The sequence below is a fragment of the Pteropus medius genome, unplaced genomic scaffold (assembly GCF_902729225.1).
Source record: "Pteropus medius unplaced genomic scaffold, Ma_sr-lr_union100, whole genome shotgun sequence".
NCBI lineage: Eukaryota > Metazoa > Chordata > Mammalia > Chiroptera > Pteropodidae > Pteropus > Pteropus medius.
In genome coordinates, this window is record NW_024349802.1 from 16,625,881 (window position 1) to 16,637,037 (window position 11,157).

General features: G+C 36.5%; 1 protein-coding gene across 1 annotated transcript; it reads right to left on the reverse strand.

The window, feature by feature from the left end:
* Positions 1-815: 815 nt before the first annotated feature.
* LOC120581166 (sperm-associated acrosin inhibitor-like) lies at positions 816-4,663 on the reverse strand. Its single transcript, XM_039835915.1, has 5 exons — positions 4,543-4,663; positions 4,040-4,116; positions 3,056-3,093; positions 1,978-2,093; positions 816-1,059 (listed from the first exon to the last, which is right to left on the reverse strand). The coding sequence occupies exons 2-5, from the start codon at positions 4,104-4,106 to the stop codon at positions 1,014-1,016; spliced, it is 267 nt and encodes an 88-aa protein (XP_039691849.1). The 5' UTR covers positions 4,107-4,116; positions 4,543-4,663; the 3' UTR covers positions 816-1,013.
* Between the last annotated feature and the right edge of the window lie 6,494 nt (positions 4,664-11,157).

Below are 11,157 nucleotides of genomic sequence, written 5' to 3' on the forward strand. Positions count from 1 at the left end.
TGGATAGTAACATGCAAAATTATCACTTTGCACCCATATACAAAAATTAACTCAAAATGTATCAAAGATCTAAATGCAAGTACTAATACTGTGAAACTCATAGAAGGAAACTTAGCTGTAAATCTTCTTGAGTTTTTGGATTAAGCAGCAATTTCTTCTATATAACACCAAAAGCATAAGTAACAAAGGAAAAATAGATAAGTTGGAATTTATTAAATTTTAAAGAATTTGCCTCAAAGGACACTATTAATGAAGTTAAAGGACAATGTGAAAATGGGAGAAAACATTTGCAAGTCATACTAAAGGCCTAGTATCTAGATTACATAAAGACTACCAACCTATGTCTTGACTGATCTGTGGGAAACAAAGAAAATAATGTAATTTTCCCCCGAGCCTCAGAAATCATACAATATCTTTGAAGAAGCTGTACAATTCATTGAATTATAGACATGTCCTGTGTTTTAGAATATAAGTCCATATTGCCTAACATTCGTGATCATGAGATTGTCCTGGGTACTTGTTAGAATTCAAGTGCCCAGATCCCTCTTCTAGAGGTTTTGATTCTTTCAGATAAAAAGGAGCCCAAGTGTCTATAATTTTAATAAACACCCAAGTAATGTATTATTTTTTCAACTTTGAAAATATTTACTTGTTTATAGTTATCAAAAGTGTTCATGTGTTTTAACCTACTAATCAATTGTAAAAGGGTATTTTAATAAAGATAATATTATTTAAAATTTATTGATTATTTATGATTGTAAATTGCATTAGACTTTGTTATCAAACACAAAACTCAGATAGTTTTTCAACTGCCATTTAATAATTGAACAGAATAAAAATCAATCAAAAGATCTTAGAATTGGAAAAATTCTTCAACATCCTGTGTTTCATCTTGTGTACTTTGTGTTGTCATCTAGGAATTTAAACCCTGATTGAGAAGATGCCAATTGGTTGTAGAAGCCACTGCAAAATAGGATGCAATAAAAACCATAGGAATGTGTGCTCAGGCGGAGTCAGCATTTACCATAATGACTAAATTCAAATGCTCCACTATTTTCTCTGTAAAGAAAGAAAAAGAGAGAAAAAATTACTAAAAAGAGCATTTAAAATTACCTGGGCATTACATTAAGTGCTTCTAAATGAGGAGAATTTTACTACGGAAGAGTGTGGAGAGGCTGCACTCCACTTCCATAAGCAGCTGGGACCCGCTTGCTCCCCAGCCCTGCACATGTCCTTCTCCCAAGTGTCCTCCTTATTTGCTTTGTCCTGACTCAGTTTTGGAACCCACACAGACCTAAGAGAGGAGAGGATTAGAGATTGTTTTAGTGGTTCTCTATAAGTAGAAGCCACTTGGGGGATTAAATAAGAGAAAACATCTATGAGAGAAAATGAGGATGGAGGTAAGAAGGCTGACTGAATCTTTATACTGCAAACACCTTTGGAGTGCAGGAGACAGGAGGAGAGTTTGGGTGGAAGTGTCCTCGAATGCCCTATTCTCTAAGAAAGGTTTGGAGCCCATCGTGGAATTTAGGAGAAAACATGGACTGGCAGAGAAGTCGCTTCCTCGCATGAAGGAGCCCACTGTGATGGATTCGTGTAGTCAGCAGGCTTTCTTGCTCAACTATGCTTCCTGTAGCTTGAAGCTACAGTTGGTCTTCAGTTATCATCTGGACTTCAGAATCCAATATATTGGTCACGGACTACCTTTAGTTAGTCTTAAGAATTAAATTAACTTACATTAGTTAATTTATGCATTAGCAGAATATTCAGCAAAGTTATATTGAGAAGTCAAATAAAAAACTATTTTTAGAAATGAGAACTTCAGAGAAAGGTAAAAGTGTGTTTCTGTGGCATTTACAGAGATAATAATTATTTTCTGTATATGCTGTGCCTAAGCTATCAGAAACATGAATTTTCCTCTCATTTTATGATGGTTTATCATATTAGAAGAGCCAATATTTAGTCATGTTTTCTTACAGCATTTCACTGCAGAAAGTGCATCTATTGGCGTAAGTTTTGCCATTGGTTCCGCAGAGTGGATCCAGTTCTTTGGTGCAAAAATGTAACTGATCTTTATACACATTACAGTCTAGCTGTGAAACATAAAGAACAACACAAAATTGATCAGATAATGAACTTTTTTGAGTAAAATGTTCTTTATTCTTAATACAAGATACCATGCATCAAAATGGAATAAAAATATTCTATATTGAGGTTTAAAAATAAACATTAGACTACCTACAGCCCACTTAGACATGAAATACTATTGATATATTTTTACAAACCCAATATTATTTTTTTAAAGAAACAGACAAATGGCTGAACGTATTTTTTATAATGTAGCCACTCTGCTCCAACTTCTTCTCATACCTGGCTCATATTTCCCCTCATTATTTGTACCACAAGAAATCATAAAACTGAATTTTTTACAGTTCCTTTGTCTTTCTGTGTTTCCACTGCTAGATATTTTAATACTTTCAGATTATCACCACATATGTATATATTCATATATATTAGTATTTGCAAATGTGTATATAACTATACAAAATTTAGTGATGGCAGTACTGGCAATTTACATAAATAATATTGTCTGTATTCTTACATGACGTGCTTTTAACATGTCTTTGTAACCTTTATTTATTCAGATATTTAAAACTGTAATTCATTTTCTTCACTTCTATATACCACTCTGAGTATATGAAAATTATTATTTTATCCACCTTTAAGTAGAAAATTGTTTTTTTTTAATCCTCTTGTTTTGCTAGGATAAACAATTCTACTTTAACCCTTATCAGATGTTTGCGTATAACAAGGTTTATACCCAATAATGAAATTTTTTGAATAATGGGATATTTTTACCTTGTCTAAAATGCCAAATGGCTCTATATGGCTGGCAAGATTCTATTTCTTGAATTTAACGTAGTAAAGTTTAAAAAAAAAACTTTTTGACGAATCATTCTGTCTCATTGTTTGGTGAAACTTGCTATTAAAATTTAAAATATAAAAAAATTATGTTTATCTTTTTCAATTTCCAAATTAATCAATATTAACTTACCGTCATACGAATGGCTGGTGAAGGTATAAAAGCAGTTTCTGCAATAGGCACATGAATGAAAATTTAAAAATTTAAAAATAAGAAGAGAAAAGCAATCAGCCTCTGGTGAAAAGTACCCATATCTTTTAGTAGCAAAATACTATGCAAATTGCCAACTCAAGACCTGCAAGTTCTGAGGTGAGCCTTTTGCAGCGGTAACAAAATAATAAGTTCACAAAAAACTTCAAATCTGAAAACATAATTGCAAATTAATCTCACTCTGTGAACAATAGTTGTATGTATTGTTTAATAATCACCAAACCCTCCTGTGCAGATATCATAGTTGTTTTGCTCCTTTTATAGATGAGATATCCTACTCAGAGAAGACAATGCCTTGGTTAAATCCACTGACATGAAGAAATTACTTACTATATAATTACTACTCAGTTCAATATCAGGAGGCTATTCAACACTTCACCTTTGTTTATCTACTTTACTCTGAAATTAATTAGTCCTCTTGTGCTTAAAGAAAGATGAATTGTCAGGAGAGGGATCAATGAATTCTCTCCTTACACAAAGCCTTGACTTTAATAGACTCATAACTGGCAAACAACAAATCAGATGGTCAAGGGATATCAGATCTAGAAGACATCATTACTCCCCACACTCTGCATTTAGCAACCATGGAGTCTGACCTCTAAAAAGAAAAAAAAAAAAAGCTCATTGTCTTTAGTCATAAATGAGCAAAAAGCTAAGTTCTACTGCTCATTCTAATCCACCTCTTTATCTCCACCTCTCCAAGGCGGAAAATGAGAAAAGGCAATCCACTGATGTAATTTTTAAAAAGGTATTTATTTTTGGTATTTAATTTTGGCATTTAATTAAAGGTATTTAATTTTGCCGATTTAAGTATTACAAACCCAGTAAAAGAAGCTCCTCTGTTTCTACATCATAGTAGTTGTTTTCCTGCATTTTGTTAGCGTGTGAACTGAAAAATGGACCCACCAGAGTAAAGAGGAAATGCCAAGGCAATGATGAAAATAGCTTTGATCCATGATGAAAAGAAAGACATTTTATCAAGTCTGTGGAAGGAACACAAAAGGTGTTTATAACACATGGCACAGAAACGGATTGCCCATTTCCAAATGAAAGTTTGTTACAGGCAAAGGACCTTCATTGCTCCCCTAAATTCCTAATTACAGTGCACTATTCCCTCTTCTTCCTCCAGCCTACAGGATCAAGAAGACAAACACGTGAACAGAAGGCCTGGTAGAGACCTAAAAGAAACACCAGGACATACTCTCTTAGCACATTTAGGAAGGAGCTGCTCATTCTCCAGCCCTCGGCCCAGCCCGTAGGAGCCTGACTGCATTTAAGGAAAGATGCGCATTGGAATCTCAGGTTTTCCTCAGAATACGCAGCAGTTACTTCCGGAAGGACCGATCTGGAGCATTCTCACAGCAGTGCTGCACACCAGGGCCACCCTCGCACATCCCCTCCCGACCCACCTGAAACAGAGAAGGCAGTGGGGAGTGAGGCCGGCCAACAGCTCTAGAGACTATGTCTATTTTGTTCACTTTTACTTCTCAATCACCTCCACCCAGCTGAGGAGTCTCCTTTATTCAGTCATTGGTGAGGAGCTTGATGGGGGGTAAAATAGATGGCTCGTGACACATAAGACATCGAGGTATTCTGAGTACTGCCTGGAGGCTGTAAAGTAGCTTGTGAGAGATGCCGCACAAATAATTCTCAGTAGATCTTCCCTCAGCAGGAGGTTTGAAACAATTTTATCTGATGTACCCAGAAATATGGAGTGGGAATAAAATAATAAGTAGTGCTTTGAAACCCTAAAATAGAGAAGAGATGTGAAAGCTTTTTAAACTACCGAGTTGGAAAGAAAGGAGAACCAAAGCAAGAAACAGAAGAATAAGTGTGGGAAACTGTAACTAGATCTTCAGTATTTTCATACCTAGATCTTCAGTATTTTCCAACTCAATTGGAAATTTGACATTTATTAAACTTTTTTTTATTTTGAGATAAATGGAGAGTCTCATAAAGCTATAAGTACGAGTACAGAGAGTTCTAGTGTTTCTTTTGACCAAAAGAAACACCTTGTAAAATTATAGTATCAGTTCATCACCAGGAATGTTCAGAAAGCTCCCAAATGAGTGTTGGGTGGCCAGCTTTGAGACCTGGGCTGGAGGACAGCATGTGAATATTGAGATCAGGAGAGAAGGAAGGCTCGAGAGTGAAGTTGATACGCACAAGGGGACAATGCCCTAAATTATATGTTGAATAATTTGATCTAAGGAATAAGTGGAGAAAACAAGATGAAGTCAGTAAAGCTAAGCTGACTTAGAATAGAGTCTGTATAGTCAAGCTGACAAAGCTGGTCAGACCAAATGGGCTGAAGCATGAGGAATAGATTGGATTTTGTCCTAACTAGCCTGAAGATTTAAACTTTTGAACTTTTCAGTTGTGCATCGGTGCCTCCTGGAGGTATGTATATTCCCATAGATAACCCTCTGAAGGACTTAAGAAAGAATAAATAACTTAGGAAAGAATGTTCATGTGTCCAGACTGCCTAACATAGATTATCCAGACCGCCTGACATCTGTTAACCAGAACACCAGACATCTGGAAAATTACCATCTCAGACCAATCCAGAGGTTCAGAATGCAGGACTGATTCTTCTCAAGAATGTACTTTTTACTGTAAGAACTCTCGACTTTGCTCTTTTCTTTGAAATACTCTGGGTATTACCTGGTACTGTTTCCGATTTGCATAAAACTTTGCCATTTTTAATTTTCATAAAGCCACCTAATTCATTTATGCTCAGTTGACAGATCTTCAGAGTTAAGTGGGAGACTCTGAAGGGTTTGAAATAGGAAGAGATTTAGTCAGCACTATTTAACTAATCTGCTTCAAATTCAGGGGGCACGATCGTGTTTTTAACCATAGGCACTAAGTTTACAGCAGACGTCTGAAACTTTTCATCTAGTACAACTTTATACTGATTAGGCCACAACATTTCTCTTTTCCCTTTCCCAATCCCCTGGCTTTATTTTCTGCTTCTATAAGTTCATCTACGTTAGATACCTCATATAAATAGAATCATGCAGCATTTGTCCTTCTGTGACTGGCTTATTTCACTCAGCATGATGTCTTCCCGTGACATGTTATTGCAAATGATAGTATTTCTGTCATTTTTAAGGTTGAATAAGATTCCATTGTATGTGCATATCACTTTTTCTTTATCTGTTTTTCTGTTGATGGACATTTGGCTTGTTTCCATATTTTGGTTATTGTGAATAATGCTGCAGTAAACATAAGAGTACAGATATCTCTCTGTGATCCTGATTTTTCAGTCTTTTGGATGTACAGTTAGGAGTGGAATTGCTAGATCAGTGGTAGTTCTATTTTTAATTTTCGAAGCACTTTCATACCATTTTCCATTGTGGCTGTACCATTTTATATTCCTACCCACCCTCTTCGTCCATTGAGGCTGCTGTAAGAAAATACCACAGACTAGGTAGCTTGTAACAACAGTTCTAGAGGCTGAGAAGTCCAAGATCAAGGTGCCAGTATGGTTACCTCCTGGTGAAGAGCCTGTTCCTGGTCCTTAACCAGTGCCTTCTCACTTTTCCCTCACATGTTGGAGTGGGACTCGCAATCTCTCTGGAGCCTCTTTTATATGGCACTGATTCCATTCATGCGGATCCCATCCTCATGACTTAAGCTTCTCCCAAATGCCGCACTTCCCAATATCTTCTCCTTTAAGAGTTAGGATTTCAACATCAAATTTGGAGAGACGTATTCAGACCATAGCATCAACAGTGTAAAAGGGTTGCCAACAGTTGTTATCTCCTATATTTTTTATATTATATACACAATGATACCTCCTTGTGGTTTCCATTTATATTTCTCTGATGATCAATGATCTAGAGCATATTTTCATGTACTCGTTGGCCATTGGTATGACTTATTTGGAAAAATGCCTATTCAGATCTTCTGACCATTATTTTTAATTTGGGAATTGTGTATTTATTCCATTATTACACATAGGAAGATTTTTTATTGGGTTTGATTTATTTGAACCATTATTATTTCCCCATTGTTTCTTTTCTCCAACATCTCTTTTATTCTGTCTCATCAGAAATTAAACATGCTTGTTTATTCTAATAAAATACACACAAATTCACAAATCTTCAGTAAAATATAAAAACTCTTTGACCTCACCTGTAGCCACTATCCAGTATTTCAAATCTAGTCTAAAGCAAAATATTTTGAAATAGTGATTGTCATGTTTAAATTATAATTCTTGATTTCTCTCATTTCCTAGTTTAATTACTGTGTCATTTTATACCCTCCATCATGCTTAAACTTTTTAAAAAGTATATAAATATAAAACTATTGACATAGAATATCAATATCCTATTATATTAAAGAAAAAACATTTCCTCATACATTTCTTCATATACCTGTTAGGCAGTTCATCTGTTTAGCTTTTGTGTCTTCTGACACAAAATCCATTTTTAATGGATTGTCTGAGTTTTTGTGAGTTGCATGAGTTCTTTACGTATTTTGGACGTTAGCCTCTTATCAGATATATGATTTGCAAGTATTTTCTCTCATTCAGTAGTTTGCCTTTTCATTTTATTGATGGTTTTCTTTGCTGTGCAGTAGCTTTTTAGTTTGATATAGTCTCGTTTATTTTTGTTTTTGTTGTTTTTGCTCTTAGTATCAGATTAAAAAAAAATCATCTCCAAGAACTATATCAAGGAGTTTATCACCTGTGTTTTTCTTCTAGGAGTTTTATGGTTTCAGGTCTTTTGTTCAAGTCTTTAATCCATTTTGAGTTAATTTTTGTGTACGGCGTAAGATGGTGGTCCAGTTTTATTATTTTGCATGTGACTGTCTGATTTTGCCAACACTTTATTCAAGAGACTGTCATTTCCCCATTGTATATTCTTGCTCCTTTGTGGTAAATTAATTAACCATGTATGTGTGTTTATTTCTGGACTCTCTATTCTATTCCATTGATATGTGTCTTGGGCTTTGCAGTTTCACTCCTTATTGGTGAATTCAAAGCAGAAGAAGTGGAATCAGAACGTGACTGGGTTTGGGGTACTAGAGGAAGTGAGCTGGAAATAGAAGAAGTGTTTGTAAGAAAGTTAGATGCGTGAAACTGATAATGCAGAGGTTGTAGTTTTTGAAAGTGACCTTGTAATCATTATTTTAGGATCTGAAAGGAATTCCAAATGCAAAGATTCAAAGTATATAAGGTGTACCTGAAGTGTACCTCTATTTTTCTATCTATTTTCCAGTAATAAACTTAGCTTTTATCTGGAATCTTCATTTATCCCCAAACTATATGTCAGTTTAAAGTAAATCAGTATTTTATGTAAGTGCCATTTCTCAATTTATATTTTTCCTCTTCCTTTTTCCTCCTCAGGGTGGCAAAGACTAATAACAGTAGAGGACAGGTCTCAGAGTTCGGCGTCTGCTCAGACTGGCATCAGATGAGAAGCACATTGTTCTTCTCGATTCTTAATTATTATCAGCTTTCTACACTGGCTTCCCTGAGATATTTTTGTCTTCATCTGATGTCTAAATTTCAATTCCATGTTACTGTAAACTGACATGAAAGTTATACTTTCATCCTAGCATAAGAGCACATCCACTGGCTCTCATGTTCAGATCCTCACCACTCTGTATCAAATGGAGACAGTTCGGCTGCTTCTGATACCCACTTACATGGACTGTGGCACTTTAAGCCAACCCTTAAGTCCATCACCCAGACGCTCCTGCATGGAGTGTCTACCCACCACTCCTGTGCCAGAGTGGGGTCAGGAAATTTATGAGGGCTTGCTGGCTTCCAATACCCATAAGAAAAATGGAGATGGTCAATACTCTTAAATATCCAAATGAGAATTTGTCCCAGTTTTACTCGTTTAGTAAATACGGTGACATGATGGCGGTATAAGATCATTCATAGTTCCGGTCGGCTTTCCATTTCTTTTCTACCATCATTGCTTTTTATGTTTGCTTTCTGCATTGAGCAGATATTATTACATAATATTAAAAGTACAACCATTGCTCCCTATGCTTTTTATTACTGGGGAGGTAGGAAGGGAGTTGGATATGAAGAAAGCTCTCATGAAGCAAAGGCCATGACTTTTAATATCTTAATGTGCTGCTTAACGTTTGACTGTAGGATTGTTCCTGCCCTGTGGTGGATGGATGGCAGTCAACTATCAGGTCAGTTCTCCAGCATGGATGAGACTGCTTCGAAAATACACTGCTTCTTTGTTATCTTCCAGGGAGCACTAGTAGACACTTGAGAAAAATAATCCAGGAGTTGCATGCCTTACTTCCACTCCTAGTCCTTTAATTTGAACTGGATCACATAAACATGGCCACCTGTTAGAGGCTGGAAATGTCAAATCTAGTTGGGCTAGCAGGTTTCCAGCTACAGTCTTATTGCTATAGACAAAGGGGATTGGTAGACACCTAGCAACCTCTGCTATGACTTCCTAGTTCAAAAACCCAAACACAGGTCTTCTGCTTTAATTCCAAGCTCTCTTGAATGAGATTCTGACTAGGCTAGCTTGGGTAAGGTATTTACACCATATCTGTATGACTACATGTACTACCTCCCCAAATCTGGATAATAAACACACTGCTTCCTTGAATTTCTGAATGTCACCTGCTTTTAGTAAAACTCTAGGATCCATCAGGGCAGTCATTTAATGGACATTATACAGTCTCTATGACCTAGCACAATGCCTAGCACTTACTGAGTAATCAGTAAGGATTGTAGAGTCAGATTAAATTCTGGTCCTCTTTATTACCTGTTGGCATCTGGTTAATGTCAATAACATGACTACACCTGTCGTAAATTACATAGAAATAGTTATAATGAATGTGTTACTTGATTCCATCAGGAAAAAAGACCTCATAAATTGAATAAAAGAGGAGAAATATGTAGACAAGGCATTAGTGCCTTGTAGAGGGTCCAGCTACCCCTGGTTTGCCTTTATTTCTTACTATTTATGAAACAGATCTCACAAGAAACCTAGCAGCAAAATGGGCTGCTGAGAGTGATGGGTTCGTGGATATATATTTTTTAAGGCCAGATAACATTTGTGCTCCTTTTCTGGTCCTTTAGCTAGAAAGGGCAGCTTTGTTGGGGATTTTTTTGTCTGTGCCTATTGGGGTTTCCAGGTTGCCATCTTCTTCACCTCCAAGTCCAGGATACATGAAGCCAAAACAAAGCCCAGGAAACTCAGCACTGTGTTAATGCTTCAAGTCCTCAGGTCCCCAGCCCATCCACCTTCTCTCCACTTTATGGTCTTCTTATGTTTATTTTATTTGTGTTTTAGTCGTACTTAGTCATAGGAACAGGGAAAGTATACCTACTACATATGGCCAGAAGCAGTTGTAGCATTTGATAAATTTCAATTATGTCAAGTTGGTTAATAATGTTAAAAGCGATGAAAAGCCAATAGAAGATTTGCGTTTTAGATCAGAAAAAGGTAATGATATGGAGATGGGTGTCATAGGAAGCAACATGACATTAAATAAGAGGCATCTTTAGGCGTCTACGGGGCTTAGGTCAAGGGTGATGATAGTAGGATTGTGGAGTCCATTGTACGGAATTTCTTCTATCCTTACTCCACAACCAATCTCTGGAGCAGGAAAATAGAAAACCGAATTTATATCAGGTTGGAAGAAAGAGGAAGAATAAAGAGCAAGATATCAAGACAGTACGGTCACATCAAAGGGCTAAATAGAAAAGTCAGACTGTGGAACTCAGGCTGAGAAAGGAATACAAAGCAGCAAAAGGAGTACCAACTACTCTAGGAGAGCTCGAAGTCTGTGAGATGGAAATTTTCCAGATTATGGCAAATAATTTTCAGACTTGCTTACGTTGAGACGTAGTAGGCGGAAACAAGTGGAGAAATTGGAAGGCTTTGAGTATTGCGAGGATTACTGGCTGCAGTGCCAGAGTTTCCCAGGCTGATACAGAAATCATGTCCTAGAAAGTAAAAAAGGTAAACCTTCCGAGAAGCAGGATGGACTAGGTGACCTCTGGAGGCAAAGGAGACCAGGAAGACTAG